The following is a 22600-nucleotide window of genomic DNA, read 5'->3' as shown; positions in this document are numbered from 1 at the left end:
CTGACTCTGATGTCTCCCTCTGTACCCTGCCCCCCTAACTGGGCTGCCTTGTCTGTCCTCAGTGAGAGAGGATGCACCCAGCCCTACAATGACTTAATGTGCTAGGGCAGGTCGGTACCCATAGGAACCTCCTCCTCCAAGGAGAAGGAGAGGAGAGGAAGGGAGGCTGCAATCAGGATGTAAAGTGAATAAAAAAATAATTTTTAAAAAAATATTTTCTATATTTTATTTTAATGTATAATAAATTTAATATTTAAAATATACATTTAAATATAATAAAAAACATACATACACACATTTATATTTATATTTATATTTATATTTATATTTATATTTATATTTAAAAATGTAGAGCCTAAGCTCTTACTATGTAGCCTGGGCTAGTCTGAAACTTGCTTACAGCCTCCATATTAGCCTTACAGGCGTAGCCACTCTCTAAGCATCCCAAATGCTGGAATAAAAGAGCTATGCCACCATGCCCAGTCTTATAAGGATTATTGAGTCTACTTTTGTGTGTGTGTGTGTGTGTGTGTGTGTGTGTGTGTGTGTGTGTGTGTGTACCAGGCCTTATATGTGGAGGACAGAGAACAACTTGACTCAGTTCTCTCTTCTACCTTGTGAGGTCTCATCATTAAACTCAGGTCATCAAGCTTAGCAGCAAAAGCCTTTATCAGTTGAGCCATCTTTTAATCAACAGAGAATTCTATTTTAATCATCTATCAAAACAACCTCTTTCTTTAGAATAAGTGATTTAAGTGCATGACTTGGGAAATTTTGGTCTACTTGAGACCATGCATTATCTTGAATAGGACAAAGTTTTTACTTTCTGATGCAGGGAGGGACAAGAGGCTCACCCCCACGACTTCATCCAACCATCACCAGTCTCTCATTAAAGACCCATCTTCAAACACTACTGTGGTGCTCATATTTCCACAAAATTTTATGCTGAGATTTTTATTACAATTAAATTAAGCCTATTGATCAATTTAGGAAGAACATACCTTTTTAAAAAATATTAGCCTCTAATCAAAAAGCATATTTCTCAATTGCTTATTCTTCTTTAATTTTCTTAACAACAAAATCTTTGAAACAATCACAGATACATTTTGCTAGTTTTTTTCTATAAATATTTGATGCTGGATTATATAGTACTTATGTAAGTTTTAAAAATTCTTTTGTAGCCGGGCATGCTGGTAATCCCAACATTCTGGGAGGCAGAGGCAGATGGATCTCTGTGAGTTTGAGGCCAGCCTGGTCTACAAAGCCAGTCTAGGACAGTCAAGGCTACACAGAGAAACCCTGTCTCAAAAAGTCAAAATAAATAAAAGTGTGATTAAAATACTCATATCTCAATAAAGCTACTCACTAATTATAATACCTATAGATTAAGGTTGAGGGGCTATACAAAATATCATTTTTAAATCCTTTTAATTTTTTTTTACAAAAATTGTGGGTTAATTCTAATATTTGTATATTTTAATACAAATGATGGTAGTGGCCACCTACGAAGGTCAGCTTCATCTTGGTCTCTAGGGGAAAGCTTTCAGGATCCCTTCTGAATAGTTGCTGCAGATACTCTGTGGATTCTTCTTATCATTTTAAGAAGCTCTACTCTGTTCTTTGCCATGGATTTTTATTGTGTTAATATTACTTACTTTTGTATCTGTTAATTTTATAAGGTTTTGAATTATTCTCTTAATGTAACTATCTTGACTAAGTTTTACAAATTCTATCAATTTTAATCAGCCTTGTGTTACAAGGGGGGAAAAACCAAATTAGTAACAACAGTTAATTATCCTTTTGTTTATAGCCCTGGCTTTGGTTTACTGTAATTTTGTTTAGTATTTTACATTGTAAAACAGAGGTTGTCAATTTGCATGTCACCTAATTACTTTAAAATACCCTTTGCTTCCTTTTAACACCCTTGCGGGGTAATGTGATCAAAGTCACGTTAAGGTATCAAAGTAAGTGGCAGTTGTCTTCTTTTTCTCTTCTCGAGGGAAGTGTCTTTTTTTTTTTCCTCTCTCTTAAATATTTCACTGAATTTAACACTGATGCCATCTGTGTCTATACTATTCTTTGGTGAAAGGAATTAATTGATTTTTAGTAGATATAGGACTATTTAGTTTTTCTACTTCTTCTGCATGGTTTATTAAGTTAAATTAACTATAATACAACTTCTCTTCTGCAGAAATTCTAGGAATTACTTGCAGTGGTCACTATTCAAGTGTAACATCAAAACAATGAAATCTCACAACAGAAATGGAAACTTTTTTTTTTTTTAGACAGGGTTTCTCTGTGTAACTTTGGCTGTCCTAGACTCACTTTGTAGACCAGAATGGCCTCAAACTCATAGAGATCCACCTGCCTCTGCCTCCCTGAGTGCTGGGATTATAGACTTGGACCACCGCACCTGGCTATAGAAATCTTTTAATCTACCACACTTTTCATCTTTTTAAAAACATCTATTATTTCAATTTACTCTGTTGTTCAGAGTAACAATTAACAATCATTAAAAACTGTTCCAAACAAAAAAAAGAAAAAAAAAAGTTGTTCTCATACAATTGAAATATATCATGAACATGCATACAAAAGTCATGACACTCACTATCATATATAATTAATATAATATTTTATAAAGTTGTTCTACAGGACAGGAGCCTACCACAGAGGGCCTCTGAAAGACTCTATCCAGCAGGGTATCAAAGCAGATGCTGAGACTCATAGCCAAACTTTGGGCAGAGTGCAGGGAATCTTATGAAAGAAGGGGGAGATAGAAAGACTTGGAGGGGACAGGAGCTCCACAAGGAGAGCAACAGAACCAAAAAATCTGGGCCCAGGGGTCTTTGAAAAGACCAATATTCCAAACAAGGACCATGCATAGAGATAACCTACAACCCCTTGCTCAGATGTAGCCCAAGGCAGCTCAGCCTCCAAGTGGGTTCCCTAGTAAGAGGAGCAGGGGCTGTCTCTGACATGAACTCAGTAGCTGGCTCTTCAATCACCTCCCCCTGGGGGGAGTGCAGCTATACCCAGGCCACAAAGGAAGACAATGCAGCCAGTCCTAATGAGACCTGATAGACTAGGGTCAGATGGAAGGGGAGGGGGACCTCCCATATCAGTGGTCCGGGGGAGGGACATGGGATGAGAAGAGGAAGAGTGGGATGAGAAGGGGATGCGGGAGGGAGCTACAGCTGGGATACAAAGTGAATAAATTGTAATAATAACATTTTTTTTAATTTTAAAAAAGTTGTTCTAAATATAATTAATGGAATGAGGAGACAGCCTACAGAATGGGGGGAAACGGTTGCTTAGCTGTATGTCTGACTGAGAAATAATATCTAGACTACACAAAGAACTCAAGCTAAGCAAGAAGTCAAACAACCCAATCAATAAATAGGCCAATGAAATGAGCAGACAATTCTCAAAAGATGAATTAAAACAATAGGAAACAAATATAGCCTATAAACATACGAAAAGATGATCTATCTCACGAATAGTAGAGAAATACAAATCAAAACTACATCCAGCCTCTCTGTCACTTCAGGCACACTGGCAGTCCCTCAGAAAACAAATAACTTGGGGTTGGGCCTGCAGCGTAGTTGATAGAGTACCTAGTGGGCATGAACAAAGCCCTGAGTTCATTCTGCACAGAACTAAGTGTGATGGCGCACACCTGTAATCCCAGCACTCAGGAGGTGTTGGCAAGGAGTAGCCAAAGTTTCAGATCACCATCCACTATTCAGCAAGTTCCAGATCATCCTGAAATACATGAGGCCCATGTGAGCAGGCAAATGTCGACTAAGATGTAGACAGACAGCAACCTTATATATGGCTGTTAGAATGAAAATTAGTTCAGGCACTGTAAGAATTAATATGTAATTTTCAAAAAACTAAAAATAGATCTGCTGTAAGACATGGATACATTCTGGGTACTTTCCCGATGGATTCCAATTCAACACATCACAGAGATTCTAGCACATCCATGTTTATCCCAGCACTAAGCTATGGAACCAACCTAGGCTTCCAACAGCAGGGGAATGGATAAAGAAATTGTGACATATATACACAGTAGAAATTTTGTTGAGCCCTAAAGAAAAAAATTGTTAACAGAACAAATGTTGGCAAAGATATGGGGGGAAAGGAAACATTTGTCCACTGTTGGTGAGATTGCAGACTGGTCCAACCACACTGGAACTCAGTGTGAAGAAGTCTCAAAAAGATAAAAATAGATCTATCATATTATGCAGCTATACCACTTCTTGGCATGTGTCCAGGGAACTTGCCATCCTACTCCACAGACACTTGCTCAGCCATGTCCATTGCTGCTCTACTCACAATAGCCAGGAAATGGAATCAACCTAAATGTCCTTCAACTAATGAATGGATGGTGAAAATGTGACACATGCACACTGTGGAATTCTGTAAAGAAAAATCAAGTCATGAAATTCAAAGGTGAGCAGGCAGAACTAAGTAAGATCGTATTGAGTGAGTTAACTAAGGCCCAGAAAGACAAGTGTCGCATGTTCTCTCTGCTCTTCAGTTCCTAGCTCCAATTCTTCAGGTGTGAGTATATAACCCGGAGTAACCACAGAAACCAGAAAACCAAAAGGACCATAATCCGGGAGGGTAGAAAACAAGGGAGGAAAAAGCAACTCAAAAGAGGCGAACAGCAAGATACAGGTGATATGAAGGGGAAAATGAAAAAAATGGGAGGGACTTTATTTGAAGGTCAGGAGGGAGGACAATACAGAAGAAGAGGGAGGGATGGGGATAGGTAACATTAAGATTATCTAAAGACGGCATTCAGAATATTTGATATTTACATATAATCACAGTGTGCTTATGTGAGTATATGTACATACATATATACATACACCATACAGAGAGAGTTTTTAACTACTTGTAGTAATAATACTCCTACCAAGAACTATAAATTATCTAACCAAAACCCTAGTACCAGACGTGAGAAACCTCCTTTTGAACTGTTGGTTGAGACAGTCCAAGAGACTCCCCAAACAATATAGACTATTGCCACGGTCTTTGGTTGTTTCCCAGATGTTGAAGGTAAGACCACATTGCTGAAGACGCCACGCACTTCAGACATCGGACAGTAAAGCTGTATTTCCCCAAAGCCCCCTCTGTGAGCACTAGCTCTCATGGTACTTCAATACTATGCAGGCTGCCAAACAATGAGAAAGCAATCGGTAGACCTGCTCAGCCGTGATGCCTGTGAACCACAACAATGGCCAGCATGACATTTAGACATCCTGAAGGTACAGCACTTCCGTTTTGGACAGTGGCTAACAGCTGTCTGGTCGGACTTAAGGCCCATTTAACAGAAGGCAAATTGAGCCCAGTACTGTAAACCTAAACAACTACACAAGGCTAGCAGGGTCGTGGACCTTGGAAGATAAGCTGCTATTGCCACTTCCCTAAAGCAGTATGGATCCTAACATACATACGCATTCTCCATATTTATCCTCCTACCCACAGGAGAGTGCACCTCTCAGCCCTCATCCTGAAGCAGATGGAGATGATTGCAGAACTCCACAACTGGTCAAATTGCAGAGGACAACTGACTGTGGGGTGCCCCAGCCACCGCTGACACACCTACAATACAACCTCTGCACAAGCTTAGGGAGCACGGAAGAAGATGGGGCAGAAAGATCGTAAGAGCCAGAGGCCCAGGAAGTCTGCTGCCGAACTGAGTTTTCTAGATGTGACAAGGAAGTGATATCTATAATACCCCAACAACATGGCTGCCTAAACAAGACCTGAACATTCAGATCCAACACCAGTTGCCATCCCAACATGGATGGAGGGAATCTCTTGGGGCCTCACCCCTAGATGAAGAGCTACAATTGAGACCTGCTGAGAGAGGGAGAATTAGTCTCCCCCAGAGGGGAGCTGTCTAATTGACTAACCAACATAAATGGTCAGCTCTCGAAATATCTACACACCAGCAATAATGAATTCTGCGGGTTGTGTTTGTATATATTTAATTGTATGCGTGTGTTTATTTATGCAACAATAATGAAAAAAACAGTGAATTTGAGAGGCAAGGGGAACATAGGAGGGATGGGAGGGAGGAGAGGAAGGGAAGACATGATGTAATAATTTAATTAAGACAAAATCATCAAAAAATGTAGATATTGTTGCAAGGAAATGGATACAACTAAAGACAATCATACAGATTAAACCAGTCTCAAAAAGGCATGTAGATTATATTTCTCTCATTTGTGGTTCCTAGATTTTACACTGATACATATATGCGACATGAAAATAGAATGAAACTAAGGAACAAAGGAGGAGAGAAAGAGGAGGGTAGAGGGATAAAGGAGGAATATGTCCTTATGTAATAGTCCCACACACAATGAATAAACAATAAAAGATATTTAAACTGGAGGGGGAGTAAAATGGCTCAGAGGGTAAAGACACTTGTCACCAAACCAGATAAGCTGAGTTAAATTCCCAGCACCCACATGACATGATGGAAGAAGAAAACCAGTCACTACATTCTCACTGTGGTAGGCATGGCTGTGACACACAGACACACAAACACACAAAATGCATTTAAACACACACACACACACGTTGTTTCAAGCAGTGCAAATATCCCACAGACATTTGGCCGCCGTAACTCCATACATGGGCAAGTTTACTTTAATTTTGCTCAGTCCATTAACGGGGTATACATGATAGCATGTTTAAATATTCTCCCTCCAAGAAGATGACCAGTTAAGGAGCTGTATAAGCCACAAAACTGAGGTTTTTACAGTCGTTTTAATTTGCTCGTGGGTGTGTGAGTGTGAGTGCACACGTGTGCGCATGAGTGTGGTTTCCACATTGAGAACGGAGAGCTCGCAGGACACCTTTGTAAAGATAGTCTTAGGTGGTTCTGGGAATCTGACTGAGGTGGTAGGATTTTACGAGTATAGGGAATTTCAGGTCACTGGGTGACTAAAGTTGTAGAGAACAGGATGTGATCAGGGAGACTCAGTGACCTGTCTAATATTCTATAGGCAATAAATGCCAGGCAAAGCTGGCAACGACAGCTCAGCTTCCCTGGTTACTTCCCTGGCAGTTGCTCTGTGCCACCACGTCACCCTTCAGATTCTCCATTCCTTCTGGAATTAAGGATGATTACTCCAAAACCTGCCCTGCACCTATTTTCAGGAACTCGGGATGGTATAAAAAGCTGGGCTGATCAGCTCACACTGTAACCCCAGGACTGTGAGACAGGAGCAGGAGAATTATTCTGAGTGCAGCTCAGCTAGAGCTGCAGAGTGAGCTTCAGGCCAGGCTGAGCTACAAAGTGAGACCCTGTCTCAAAACAAAAACTGGAAAAATGAAGATAAATCAGGACCTATACCATAGCAGCTAAGAGTTTTAGGCTTCATGTTGCTGCTGTTGTTGTTTTCCAGTCGTGTTGAATTTCAAATGACTGCGCCTCAGCATCATTTCAGTTCCAATGTACAAAGGTACTGGTCCTGTCTACCTGCCGGGAGACTTCCTGCTCCTTCTCACTAAGGACTTTCACAGTATTTTTACTCCCCCCCCCACACACACACACACTAAAACTCCAGGTAAAATGATGCCATACATTCAAAGTCAACATGGAATGATATTGGGGTTTGTTTTGTTTTGCTTTGTTTTGTTTTTCAGCTTGTCTGGCTTGGTTTCTAGATTTTTAAGACAGGAGCTTGTGTAGTCTAGGCTAGCCTTGAACTCACCGTGTAGCTGAGGCTGGACTTGAACTCCTGATCTTCTTACCTCTCCCTCCCAGGTGCTGGGATTACAGGCATGCACTACAACACCTAGCTTTGCTGGGGGTGGTTTCATTATGTGCCAAGGACACTCTAAGTTCCTGGTAACCAGGGATTGTAAAGTATATCCATACTGTCTGCTACAATATAAGTAGCACTCTGGAAACAGTGATGGATACTGACTGCCAAATTGACAGTCTAAAATCTCCTAGGAGATAAGTTTGGTCCTGCCTATGAGGAGTTCTTAGATGAGGTCAACTGAAGTACAAGGTGAGCAGCAGCATTCCATGGGCTGAGGCCCTGGATTGCACAAGAAAGCCCAGCAAAAGCGTTCACCCTTCTCTGTCTCTTTTCTGTGGCCACAATGTAACCAGCTGCCTCCCGTTTCTACTGCCATGAGGTCCCTACCTTGCTGGACTGTACTATGGGCTAAAACAACCTTCTAAAGCTTACTCCTTGTCTGAGATTTTGTCACAGAAACAAGCTAAGTAACTAACACCAACTGGAAGATTGACATAGCATTTTGGACAAGTCCGTGGCTGTGAATACAAGAAACAGAATATGCGAGCTCAAATATCAACTCTACCAATTCTTACCTACGTGACCTCAACCAAGCTGCTGTGTCTCAGTTTTCGTGTTGGTAAAACAATTCTAACAGCAGCACCCTCATAATTACTGGGTGGGGGGAGGGGATTAAGTGATGTCATCTATTATCTTGGCTCATGATAGCCGTTCGAGAGTATTAATGGTGACAAGATGATGTGTTATTAATGGTTCCTATTCTAGTCCTTCCACTCACTGGAATTCCTTCTGCCCCATCCTGAGTTACTTGAAAATCCAAGATTTCGGTGAACCTTCTCTCTCTCTCCCTCCCTCCCTTTTTCCTCTCTCTCTTTCTCCCTATGCCCTCCCCTCTCTCGATAAGTATATCTAGTACATAAATAGTAAGTCATCCAAATCCCATTAAGTCTAGGTAATTTTATTTAATAATCATATTTCAAGTTGGACAAATAAATAAATGCCAAAGCAATTTTTATTAAATCCTGTTTTCTCAATGGTTATTTGGAATACATCACTCACATGCAAGCCCCAAGACTATTGAATAACAGATAAAATAAATAATGACCATAATGCAAACCACATTCTGATTCCCACTTTCGTGGCTATAACAAGTCCATGTAAGAATCGCAAGAGCCAAAAAGTAACATGCTTATTAACTGTGGGTTACTTAGCTATATACATAGAGCTGAGATCACACGGGGTTTCTATAGTCTCTGTTAAGCTAACAGTTCCTTGGGGCCCAGTTCTTAAAACCGCTCAGGAATTTCAAGATTTTCCTGGAAAGAAAAAAATATATATATCGTATTTCGATGACTTTGCCTGAACACAAATTGAGAAAGCTCACTGAATGCAAACTATCCTGGGGGACAGGAAATGGTCATTGTTTTCAAAGAAAGGCAAGATGTGTCTGTGTTCAGGAAATCAAGCTGGTTTTAGGAGATTGATCCCAACTTCCTCCACACAAGGTTGTATGTGTGTGTGCTGTGTAGATGGCTCCCCATGTTACCTCCCCCTTGGGGAGCATGGCAGGGAATAAAAATAAGGGTACTTGTCATCTGAGGTAAAAGGCATTCTGTTCAAAAGGGCCACATAAATGCAGCAGAGAAACAGATCTCTTTCTTTTTTCACATTTCATTTCATTTTAAAGTATTCAAGGATTTACAGGGATTCTAGGTTCGGAACAGGCAAGTTGTGAGCCTCTGGGGAGAGCTGTCAAGACTGCCTTCCACACTGTGCCTTCCTCACACATGAAGCTTCCAACAGCAGTGAGGCTTTCGCTACCAAAAAAAAAAAAAAAAAAGGCTTCATTTCATCTTTCCTTTTTGAACAAAGTGATTGCACCACTGGTTGCATTGATTTTTTCTTTTTAATTCTTGTGAGTAAAATATTATTATGAAGCAAGCCCCAGTCAAAAAGGCCCTTAGCTATGGTCCCAGCTGTAACACACACCTTTGAACAGAGGTTTGCAAGGCCAACAGCAGAAGATTAATGCCTGGCCAGTGGCTAAATGTGATAGTTACACTAGAAAAGCAATAGAGCTCATAATAAGGTAACAGCAAACAGTTTTTTATTCAAATATCCATCCTGAATGCCTTGCTTCCCTTCTCAGACCTGGTGTGGGGAACAGTAGGGGATTGCTGTATAGTGTTCCTGCTTTGTTGCTAGAGTCTTTTTTGGGCACAATTCTCTCGGAATGAAATCCTGAAGGTTTGAGCCTGTGCTTAAGTTTCTATGCGGGCTGCAGCAAGGTGACAATGCAATTAACCTGAGTAATATTTCAAATGTCTTGCTAATACATTTTTTTTCCTTGCCAGTTCAGACTGTGTTCATGGTGTGGTTTCAAAAATTACCCTTGGAGGTTTGTGAATCATTCAAATTAAAAGGATAAGGATGCGTCGGCATAAAGAGAATCGGCCGGCACTTTTTAATATTTTCTAACATTGTTATAACAGCTTTCCAAACGGCTGTACCATAGCCTTTCTCTGTTCACTCCTAGACTCTGCAGCAGAAGTCCGTGATTATTATTTAAGGATCACGGTGGTTCCCTTCACTGCATGGGGGAATAAAGAAAAGCAAAAGCAGGGCTATTATCCTGTGTTTATAACAAGTCTATTACCATAGTAACGCCTGTGATGTCACCAATGCTACACCCAGGGCCAGAAGCTGTCTCGGAGGGGGAAGGGCAGCTTAGCTGTGGAAAATGGACACAAGCATGTGAGGCCAAAGCAGGGTCAATGCCGAGGTGATGATGGAAACACAGAGAGCTCCTTTCTCCAAAGAAAAGCAGGGGGGAGGGGCAGAACCAGAGAAGCGGTTCCTGGGGCCCAGAATGAGCTAACCCACACTTCTTGTTCGCAGCTGTGCAAAGGGAGTGGAAATCTAAGCGAATGTGGTACCTCTGTGTTCTCATTCACGAGCATTCCACTGGGCTTTCTGGCTGCCAAGACATGAATGGCGAGTCTGCCCTAGCTCGGGAAACTGTCGGGAACCAGTGCCTGCCCAGACAGAGCCTCTACCACCCGGAAGAGATGCAGCCCGGGGGGGGCCTAGCTGGGACAGTACCCCTAAAAGACCATCAGACTCAGAGACCCACAGATTCTCAGGGAGAGTGGAGGAATCAAGTCTCCCCCACAGGCAGGACTTTTAGAATGAACTTGCAGGAAAAAGCTGTATCTCCTGCCAATTGGGGAATCTGGAAGTAATGGAATGTTAATAAGTGTTACTATTCTGATACAGTTTGGAATGAAATGGCTACTTTATATGAGAAAAAATGCTGGATTAGGAGTCAGAAGACCCTAAGTACTTAGAAGACACATGATCCAAGAAAGCTAGCTACCTAACCTGCTGGAACTTCATGCTCTTTCTCAGAGTTACTATCAAAACTGAATTAAAAGGCTGTGAATAAGGACCAGTGAGATAGGCTCAGCAGTGAAGTGTTTGCCTTGGAAGGACAATGACCTAAGGTCGATCCCCAGAATCCACACAGGGGGAAGGAGGTAACCAGCTTCACAAAGATGACCTTTTATCCATTATCGTTGCACACGCTCCCACACACATCCCCACGAGTGCACACACACACACTAACGATGATGATGATGATGATGATGATGATGATGATGACGATGACGACGACGACGACTGACACGGCGGTGCACCCCTTTAATCTCAGCACTGGTAAGCAGAGGCAGGTGGATCTCTGTGAGTTCCAGGTTAGCCTGATGCCAGCCAGAGCTACAGAGTAAGACCCTGTCTCATAACAAAACAAAACCACAATAACAGCAATAGGTAGTTTTTAAAGAAAAGAATGTAAATGAGGCTGACAAAGTAAAAAGGATTCAATGTAGACACAAGGCATTATTAGCATTTTCACATAGGCAGCTTACAATAAGCAGGAATTTGAATGCTAGCAAACATAGTTAATCCAAGGTGTACAGGTAATTCTTGGCATCTTTATTCTAAGAGGTAAACACCTGCATAATACAGTCAACTCTAAATTATCCAAGGCTGATTAGGAGGGGCTGTTAGTCTCTGGCCATTGTGCCTTTCATTAGCTCCTCTTAAGAACACACATTAAAATTTTTAAGTGCACATTAAATAAAATTTTACCCAAGCATGGTAGCACACATCTTTCATCTCAGCACTCAGGAGGCAGACAGAGCTCTATGAACCTGAGCCCGGTCAGGCCTATAGTCTATGTAGTGATATCCAGGCTGTCTAGGGCTACAATTAAGAACCTATCTCAAAAGGAAAAAAGGAAAGAAGGGAAAAGAAGAGAAGAGAAAAGAAAAGAAAACTAAACAAAACCAGCTTTTATGGGACTAGAGATGTGGCTAGAATTAAGAGCACTTGCAGCTCGTACAGGAGACCTGGTTCAGTTCTCAGCACCACCCTAGGGGATAAGAACAGCCTGTGGCAACTCTAGCTGCAGAGACCTAACACCCTCTTCTGGACTCTTGGCTGCACATAGCTTCCTATAAACAGGCACACACATAATTAAAAACTAAAAAGTTAAAATTCTCATCTTAGAGGAAGCACTGAGGACATCAATGGCTCAGGTGCCTGGTGAAGAAGGACGAGGGCCTGAGTGGGTCTCAGCACTCACACGGAAGCTAGGCATGTCGGCATGTACCTATAACCGCAGAGCTGGGGTGTGGGGAAGTGGAGAGAAGATGAGTGAATCCCCAGAGTTTGCTGGCCAGCCAATCTACCCAATCAGTGAGCACTAGGCTCAGTGAGAGACCACTGTCCAAAAAAAGGGGGGGGGATGTGCATGCCTGTAATCCCAGTACTCAGGGAGGCAGAGGCAGGCGGATCTCTGCGAGTTCCAGCCTGGTCTCCAAAGTGAGTCCAGGACAGCCAGGGCTACACAAAGAAATGCTGTCTCAAAAAAACAAAAACGATGTAGAGCAATTGAAGAAGACACCAGCAGAAACCTCTGGCCTTCACCTTCACTCGTACAGGTACACACACACACACACACATACACACAGGAACCCATGAATACACACACACACACACACACACACACACATACAAGCACACACATGCACAGACTCAAAGGATTGCACACACATGCATACACACACATATACACACGCAGACAAGAACACACATACACACACATACATGCATGCACACACATATACAGTCACACCAATTTTTTTTTAATTCCATTCAACCAATGCTAAAGTAGATCACTTTGTAAGCACAGGAAAACCATTGCTTCCCTGCCCCTGTCACTGCTTCCAATATTGCACAGGCCTCCAGGCACATCCACAGCCTGACTCCAAAGCCCTGCTCACCAGGCTGCTGTCATCCGAACTGATGAATCTTATCCCACCTAGCACGAGTTTCAGCAAACTGTGGTTCCTGGACAAAGCCCTCCCTGCCGCCTATATTTTAATTTTCATTTTTTTGGTAAGTGGGGTTTTATCAGAACAAAGCCACAGTCACTGATACAGGCATCATCTAAGGATGTGCTCCTGCCCCAGCAGTGACACCCTGGGTAGCCATGAGAGACAGCATGGCCCACCAAGTCTACAGTATGTCAGCTCTTCACAGGAAAGATCTGTTTACCCCGGCCCTAGTTTACGCAATCAAGGTCAGCTCTCTGTTGACTCTCTGCTTGGTAAGACCTGGAAGGCAGAGAATATTCCGGAATCCCGCCATATGGAGCCTTGAGGCAGACAGGCCAAGGGCCAGAGCAGATACAAAAAAGTAAAGATGTCTTCCCTATACTTTGTTTTCCACAGATGAGTGCCTTGGAGCTCCACAGCAGACAGCATAAAACCACTGGTGTTTGGTTACTCTGGCTTCTAATTCCTCAGAGTTCCTCCAGCTAAGACTTCCAAGGTTCCATTTTTGGCCTCTATCCTTTCGCATATTTATTTCCTGATCTGGTGTGGAATTAGAGTTAAATAGAAGCTGTGTGCTTGGATTCCACGTGGCTGGCTCCACCGGAAACTCCGGGGCAGGTTCTTTGGCCTCACTCCTGCTGGTCTCAGCTATGCTAATTTCTCAAGCCGATTTCCCTGCTCGAAGAAATCTTACTGATGAATGCTGCGTCCGGATGCCCACCTTTCCATGTACAAATTATGTATACAAAGACTCTAGGGCAGAATTAGGGCTTAAAAAAATAGAAAATCAGGGGAGGGCCGGGGGAGAGGTACGGTGTTCAGCACCTAACTTTCCTGTGGTAGCTGTCACGCCAGGTGCTTACTGTTCATTACTGTCTCTGCAACGACCCCGAGGTAGGACTGTGAGCCCATTCTGTAGATGAGGAAACTGAGAGAGGCAGAGCTGCCAGAACTTGCCCCTTTTCACAGAGCTGGCGAGTGGCAAAGGCTCGAGTTGAACCTGGGCTTTCTCGGGCTGAAGCTTGTGTGCTCCTGCTACTTACCCAAACACACTCATTAATACCCTGAGCAGCAGCCCTCAGCTAAGCCTCAGGGTACGCATTCAGCTACAAACACGACACTTACAAAATTACCTACCCTTTTTTTTTTTTCCACCGACTGGCTTATGCAAAATAAATCTTTGGTCCTTGGGAGATAAACGCCAGTCCCTCTGTTCCAGCATACAATCAGCCGGAGGAAAATAGGATCACTAATAAGGGAAATATTGTATGATAGACCAATTCTGTTAGTAACTAGCACTAGCAACGATTTTAACGACAAATGGGTTTTAATAACACCATATCTAACGACCTCTGAATGGTCGGTCAGTTTCATTTGTTAAACTACAGTAGGCCAAAAAGAGAATGTGGCCAAAACCATGAAGGAAAGCCTAGGACAATGTATAAATGCACGTGTAACACAAATGGAGGAACTTGGACCTGAAAATGCCCTCACTGTGGAAACATAACCAAACGCCTGGCCTCTCAAGCGCACACGCAAGCTTGAGTGTTAGTTAGCATGTTATGCTAAATACTGCTATTATAACTCAGTGTGCGTCCATGCTCCGCTCCACACACACAAATAACTAGTCATGAAAACAACGTATTCCAGCATGATCCCCACATTCCCCAGCAAGCCGGCCAGAGTATTATTGAAGTCCTCTCTTCGCATGAACTGCATCTGTAAGCTACAACGAACAACCAGCAGGCATGCTCAGATCTCTGCCACCCAGATCTAACGCGCGGCCATCTAATTTTCTGGAAATATAAAACAACCGATTACATTTTCATGCAAGTGAAACTCAGATTTCCATCCCCTTAAGTGCTCGGAGATGGCTTTCCAGGAATGAGAAAGAATTCTGTGGAGACGATGCATAATATAGCTTGTTTCTTGAATGGATTTAGAGGAAGGCATGTTCAAAAACATGTCTGCCATATGTCTTCTTACAAAATTAGCCCTCTCCTCAGAAAACCCCAAAAGACCTGGCCCTCCTAATGTACCACCCTGCCCAAACATCTGTGCTAATTTTTTGTTAACCAGTCATTATTATTATTATTATTATTATTATTATTATTACAAAACAAAAACAAAGTAGCTGACTTCAGAAAAGAAAAATATCTCTTTCTGAGTCTGGTGGTAGAAAAGATTTGGAGTCAGGAGAATGCTTCAGCTCAGGGAGGGTTAGGTAAGGGAATTTTTCAAATAATACTTTAAGCAGTATTACACTAACACTCTTCTATAACATTCCTCAAACCATCCTTATTTCAGTTGAGTTTTTAATAATTTATCTTAAGTCGGTGAAAGCAACTGTGTACAAATCACAATGGTTGGGAACCCCAATAGTGCTTACCTGCCGGAGGCTTTATGAAAGGTGGTGGAATTAAAGGTACAATAATAGGCACATTGCCATGGTCCTTTGACCCTGCAGGTGAGTCACTGAGTCCGTTCCCGGTGGCAAGGCCTGAATAGCCTGTGCTTATATTGTACGATGAAATAACACTGTCCTCCGGTAATTTTGGTTTTGGCAAAGAATTTTCTGTAAGAGAGAAAAAAAAGCATCCATTATAATCAAGAACTAATTCATTAGACTTAAATTTCCCCTTATTTCTTCAAGTACATTGGTTATGTAACAGAACAAAATTTTCCTTCAAACCTTTCAGCCATTTCCCAGAACTCCACAGTCCATTCAGATGCTTTATAATTTTGCTACCAACAATTTCCAATGGGCTTTTCTTTATCATTTGCTCCACTACGATAGCTAATATCCCAGTTGAATCATGGTGATGAATTTTACACTCTGAAATCCCATAGAAAATTGAGAGGCAATTAACCTTTTCCATGTAAAAAGTGGTATATATAGCAAGCATCACTCTCTGGCTATGGGGAAAGCCCAAAATGCACCCCAGAACAGTAACTATGTCCCACTGTGTTCTAAAACTAAGCCATGGTATAATTAAATAAACTAATGATTTAAAAAAAACTACTATTGCACTGGGTATTGGTACCATTAATATTAACATTATATATTAATATTATTAATAACAATATTAGCATTATTAAAATTAATAAAATGGAAATAAATTTATAACAGTGCACTTTATATCCTTGTATCATACACACACACACACACACACACACACACACACACACGCACACACACAATTTCAACCATGAGAGAAGCATAGGACTCTTTCTTTTCATCATTCCTAGAGGCAGAAATGATTACCCAGGTGAGGTATTACTATGGCTGTTCATTTATAAAATACAAGCTCAGGACTTGCATTTTTCATTTACAGTGAAATTTATGATACTATCTTCATAATGTGATGTGTACAATTTCATAGCAAGCTTAACATAAAATGTGTCATGTACATTCAATCCCACGTGCCCGCAGGATGGCTCATTTACATGTCATTGCCTGGCGTGTAAGAAGAAAAACCTCTTTCTTAAAGACTGGCAATAAAATATTTGAGCAGGTATTATATGCCGATAGATTTTGATACAACACAAGCCCTAAGCCAAGAGCTGCTGATAATGAACAGTTAGTTGTGCCCACATTTTACTAAAATTCCTTCCCGTGCTCGTCCTCTTTTATCTTATAAACAGACTCTCATTCCAAATTTAGGTTTACTAATTCTGGAGGCACACAGGCTTCCCACTTAGGGACGCAGCCTGCTGTCCGCTCGGAGTCAGTGTCACCGCTCCGCCAGTCATTCCTCTATAATTTCCGTGCTTCTCACTGGAATCTGGAGCTAATCATACACAACTTGTACTGTTCTTCTTACCCTACTCAAGAGCGTAGAGCAGAGAAAGAGGGAAAAACCTAACACACGAAATGAAAACAAGGCTTCCTTTTAGAATTTCCATCCACACATAAGGAAGGAGGGTTCACAAGACAACAGCAAATCCCTCCTGTTATCTGAACAGATAAATTCAACATCATGCCTCACGGGAAGCCCCGGTCCCCAACCCTGATGAAGTGAGTAGCAAAGGGACAAAGAGCTCAAAGTCAGCAAACACCGGTTCCCTGAACTTGAGGCAGGACCGCGGTGCTAAGGTCCTCCGTCCTGGCCTGCTTTCTCATTGCTGGGAGGAGACAGAGCTGTGTCTATTTTTGTTTTCTGTTGAGCTCTGAAGTTCTGTGGAACTCTGCTCACAGGAAAGCACAACTGGGAATGCGTTTAAAACACCTCTTCTGGAACCTTGCATCGTTTAACACAAGGAATTTCTACACAACACGAGGGATACAGGGATATAAAATACGTGTCCAAATTAGACATTTGATGAAAACACATCATAAATAATTATCTTAAAACAATCCTTTTACAATTATACATGGAACTTTGCCACTTATTAGAGATGAAGGCACGTTTGTATATTGATGAGATGGATGTGCTTGTATAATTTTACATAGCTGGAAACCTGAGGTGTGCGATACAGAACATCTTCAACATTTCTCGCTGTTGATTTGTATTTCGCTTTATGCTCAAGGCTGAGAATGCCACCGTGCAGAACACATAGTACAAAATGGCAGAGCCATTTATTTCAGAAATTATTGGAAATTCTGTACTAAACCCAATTCAAAATTTCATTTAATGAGTTAAAAAAAAAATACAATTCAAGTCAAGCTGCTCATATGACATCTCCAAAAAGCCAGATATTCTAAGACAATAAATCTAAAATTTGTACTAATTTGGTACTTACACGCTGAGGAACGACATTCAGAAATATCAAGTCTTTGCCTTCCATAATTAAGCAATTTCACTTCTATAAGAGCAGAGAACTATGTATGTATAGTCAAGAAAACTGCTACGCACAATCTCCAGTACTGGTACTCTTGACTCTAAGCTAAGGTGTTTAGGAAACATTTGCTGGCATGACAACTGGCACAGGGCAAAGTGCTCGTGTTGTATGTTCAGAACCAAGTTGCACGATGCACCACCTGCATGCACTGCCAGAAACACCTCCGATGCATTAATTTGGCGCCACTAGATCTTCCAAAACCTTTTCCTGTTGGCAAAGTTTGCACAACTCCCACGTTAGCTGCTCATTCCCATATGGGGGTCACAACCCACAGTGTGAGGAGGTTTAAACCAGTCGTGCGCATAACCACCAAGTGAGGCCCACAGCAATCCAGCTCTGGCAGGTGGACATGGTCCATTGCTCTTTGCATGAGCAAGGAAAGAGCCATCAGACACCTTTACCTTTGAGAACAGAAATGTGCTGCCGGCTGTCCCCATCAGTGGTGTAGCTTCTGAACTCAATATCTTCACCGTCTTTTAATTCAACCTTGTCATAGCCATACCAGCCAAGGAGTTCATTCATGGTGTTTTCTGCAAAGTTCTGAAAGAGAAGCAGAAGCTGCCACTTAGCGCTGTAATCAATAACTATTTGAAAAGACCGTACAAGTTGAATTCTGTTAGCCGTATCCTATTTCATGGCAGCCCCTCTTCCCCTAGGGGACTGTTTGCTTTTCAGGCATGTTCAGGAGTTGTAATGCTTTTAAATCACAGTCTGCCCCATCCAATTATGACAAGCCTTCAGACATTCACAGTTTAAGGGCAATGAAGAAGCACTTGTCAGTTCCGTCTACCAACAGGAAGTCCTGCTTTAGCATGGTCTTCCACCAGGTTCAAATTCTGCACCAATACAAACATATTGAAAGGAGGCATGCAAAAAGAAGAAAAGGTTTTGAAAGTAAAAATGAGCTTTTTGAAGTCCTAATTAATTGAAATAAGAATTACTTTTTGATTCGGTGTTGTCGCTTACAGTACTTCTTACGGCAGATAAAATAAGAGTCTTAAAAAAAATAATAATTTCCCAATTGTCAACCAGGAGAATACAAAAGAACTCAGCGGATTCCAAGGGCACCTCTTGACAAATTTCCCCTTCGCAAAGGTATTTGCTAACTTAATTTATTTTATAAATGTTACTAATGACAGGTTCAATCTCCATGAAAGCAAAGGTCTTCTAATAAGTGGCATAAAACTTGCAACAAACTTGACGGTTACTAGTCAGTTAGATTTTGGAAAAAGACTACTTTATGAACCGTAAGCTAACTCATGAATGTAAGGCGTCGTTGCTGCTATTGGAGATATAAAAGTTTGAAAAATAGTAGGTACGGTGGACAGATTAAATGCATTTGCCAAGGGACTGTGTCTAGCAAATGAGGTGTCTCCAGAAACAAAATGTAAGCCTACACTGTGCTACTGACTTTCACACTTTAAACAACCATCAAGCAGGGTACCACAAGCCTTCCGAATTCAGAGAATCTTACATCCGCCTTAGAAGCTACCCTTTCTGAATCCCGCTGTGGCGAGTACCTTAAGTCCCTAAATGCAGCACGCAGGTTGAGCCTAAGTGTGAGGACCCTCAACACGTGGTTCCTGTTTTCTTAAAATCTGTGACTTAGTGTCTCAAAAGGGTTCCTTAAAAGATGTCACAGTACTGATCCCACAGAAATAAGCCTGGCATTTCAAGCCACCCACGGGATGCTACTCTTTTTTTTTTTTTTTTTTTTTTTTCTTTAGTGCCCACTTAAGTTCTAAGATCCAGCTGGGTCAATCTGTGATGGTTTGGCGCACTGGTAATTTTTAAAAAATTACCTAGATTGATTTAGTGCCACCATCCACGTGGCTAAGAGCCAGCCATATCAAACTCTAGTGAGGCATTTATTCTTTCTGATGGCTGCCCATGTCCACATTAAATAGACATTCTTTCCATGAATGCACGAAGATGACATGCTCGCTATGAATAATAAGTAAAACGACCTCAGGAATACCACGGAGGAGGACCGGGCTGAATGCTGTTGCATTTAATCAAAGGAGATTCCTTTAATGACATGTCACTCTCCCGTAACACCCAGTTCCTTCACTAACCCCACAGTGACAGTGTCTTCAGCAAACAAACCAAGGTCCTCCACCAGAGGTCTGGCAACAGAACCCTCCAAGGAGGATTTTAGCTTTGCATCAAAATCAATCTCCAACAGCATTAAAAAAGGACCTCAGACCATCCTATCGGTCTATTTGCTGCTTGCCCAAAGCTCATGGAGAATTGTGCCAACAAGATAGATGATCTTCAGCATAGTAACTCCTGGCTACCTCATCTGGTTTTGTGCACTCTTTCCTAGTCCAGTCTAGAAAGCTTGTGGTACCCTGCTTGATAGGCACTACTTCCACCAGTGTGTCTAAGCTCTGAAGTCATACAAAGGCCACAGGTTCATAATTCATGCATCAGCTTCCCAGCTGAGGACATAAATTTGTTTGTTTTAGTCCAGCTGCAAATCCGTTCAGCCTTTCAGAACCAATTTGAGGGATAGATGCAAAAGTTTCAGACATCAGATAAAAACTGAAACCTCAGCTGGGTTATTAACACCAAGGTCATATTATTTGGACATTTTAACAAAAAAAAAAAATCAGTTTTGTTCATGTTTTCCGATGGAAACTCAGAGGCATCATGGAACAGTCAATATGAATTTGATCTATTCTGTGATTTTCCAGTCAATATAAAAATGTCAGGGAAATAACTCTAAAAATGTTCCTTTTCTTGTCACTGAAAGTGAAAATAAATGTCACATTGTTCTGATATATGAGCGTAGGAGCGGGAAACAACTGGTGTATAGAAGATCAAGTGATATGTCTCAGACCATTTGAGGAAGGTAGAACACGGTGAAAAAGAGAAATTGAATACATATAGTCAGTGGTAAGAAATAGACTGTAGGGGCTAGAGAGATGGCTCAGAAGTTAAGAACACTGGCTGCTCTTCCAGAGGACCCAGGTTCAACTCCCAGCACCCACAAGGCAGCTCACAACATCTGTAACTCCAGATCTATGGGAATCTGATGCCCCTTCTGGCCTCCATAGGTAGTGCACACATATGGGATCCAGACATACATGCAGTCAAAACATGCATACACACAAAAATAAATAATAAAATTAAAACCAAAAAGAGATAGACTCCAACCTCTGCCATTGCCACTGTTAAGAAGCCAAATATCCTCAAGAAGTAAACCCTTAGTAGCCTAAGTTTCTATATAGAGTTTAATATGCTAGGTAGCATTATGTTGCTAAACCAAAGTAAATGAAGCAGACTTGGCCAGGTGAGGTAAACTGTAATCTGTTTATGGCCTAGACATGTTTTCAAGCCTTTCTTATAGGTAATTATTGTGTCAGCTTTAAAACAAACAAACAAAGCAGCATCTCACCAGGTTGCTCTGGCTAGCCTGGACCTCACTATGTAGCCCAAGCTCATAACCTCAAAAGTCACAGAGATCTGCCTGCCTCTGCCACTGAGTGCTGGGGTTAAGGGCGCACCTGGCTTCATGCTCCAACATTCATACATTATTGCCTCTCAAAAAGCAGTTTTCAATTTAAAAGTTAGTCCTTTTTTATGTCGTTTCTTGTTTGTTTAAAAGGGGAGATGGTCAAAAAGGATGAGAGTTAAAATTCCAAATTGATGCTCAGTATTAAGTGGGGGACAGATGCTGCTGTTCGAAGGGTGTGTGACCCTGCTTCCCCTCAAAACTTCCCTTACCGCTTCTCTTCATCTCCTGAAGACCTAAGGCAGGAAACCAAAGCAAAATCTTCAGAAGCCCCTCCTAGGGCTGGAGAAATGTCTCTGCGGCTAAGAGCCCTGGCTGCTCTCTGAAAGAACCCGAGTTCAAATCCCAGCATCTACAAAGCTACCAGCAACCATCTGTGCCTCCAATCCCTGGGAATCAGACCCCTCTTCCGGCCTCCAAGTACACTAGGCATTCACGTGGCACGCAGACATGTATGCAAAACACCCACACACGTAAAAATAAAACGTCCTTAGAAGTTTCTCTTTGCTTTAGAAATATATGAAGTAAAGGTACTTGCACTTACGTGGAAAAAAACAAACAGCTTTCACAAATAACTCTCAAAAATGATGGTGATCACACAGCATGAATTTCACCGAGCAGTCCTTATTTCAAACGCCTTATCATTTCTCTCACAAACTATCAAAATATGCCAAAAAATTGCAATATTTTGGCATCTGAATTATATTTTTGCAGACGGCTTCTTGCCTTTGGAAGTGACACAAAAATCCTCTCTCATACCATGTGGTCCAATTTGGGTTTGGAAAAATGGGTCACTAAAATTATAATGATAATTTCTAAGTCTCATAGCTCTTTGCAGTGCTTCCACATCCTTTAAATCTCGTGCTCCTTTCTTTCGATAGCCCTCTGTGCTGGGTGTTTAGTTTCCACAATAAACTTCTGGTGAACCGAAGTGAAACCCTCCTTTGACAACAGAAAATCAGATCATGGAGCATCAAAACCAAATAGAGGTCTTCCAATTCTTTCTTCTGTATATATATATATATATATATATATATATATATATATATATATAT

At 41.6% G+C, this 22600-nt stretch overlaps 1 protein-coding gene across 3 annotated transcripts in view; it reads right to left on the bottom strand.

Moving 5' to 3' along the window:
* Sobp (sine oculis binding protein homolog) overlaps positions 1 to 22600 on the bottom strand; it is a 161061-nt gene that overhangs the window by 129016 nt on the left and 9445 nt on the right. For all 3 annotated transcript variants that reach the window (XR_008721129.1, XR_008721128.1, XM_055615921.1), the window contains exons 2-3: positions 18430 to 18568; positions 15576 to 15761 (exon numbers count right to left, since the gene is read on the bottom strand). Coding sequence is in view for 1 of the 3 variants with exons in the window: in XM_055615921.1 (XP_055471896.1) it covers positions 15576 to 15761; positions 18430 to 18568 (325 nt within the window). In the remaining 2 variants the exon portion in view is untranslated. The remainder of the gene's footprint in view (positions 1 to 15575; positions 15762 to 18429; positions 18569 to 22600) is intronic.

This window comes from Psammomys obesus, unplaced genomic scaffold (assembly GCF_907164565.1).
Source record: "Psammomys obesus unplaced genomic scaffold, mPsaObe1.curated_primary_1811, whole genome shotgun sequence".
NCBI lineage: Eukaryota > Metazoa > Chordata > Mammalia > Rodentia > Muridae > Psammomys > Psammomys obesus.
The sequence above is the reverse complement of the archived record's forward strand: the minus strand, read 5'-3'. Positions and strand labels throughout refer to the sequence as shown.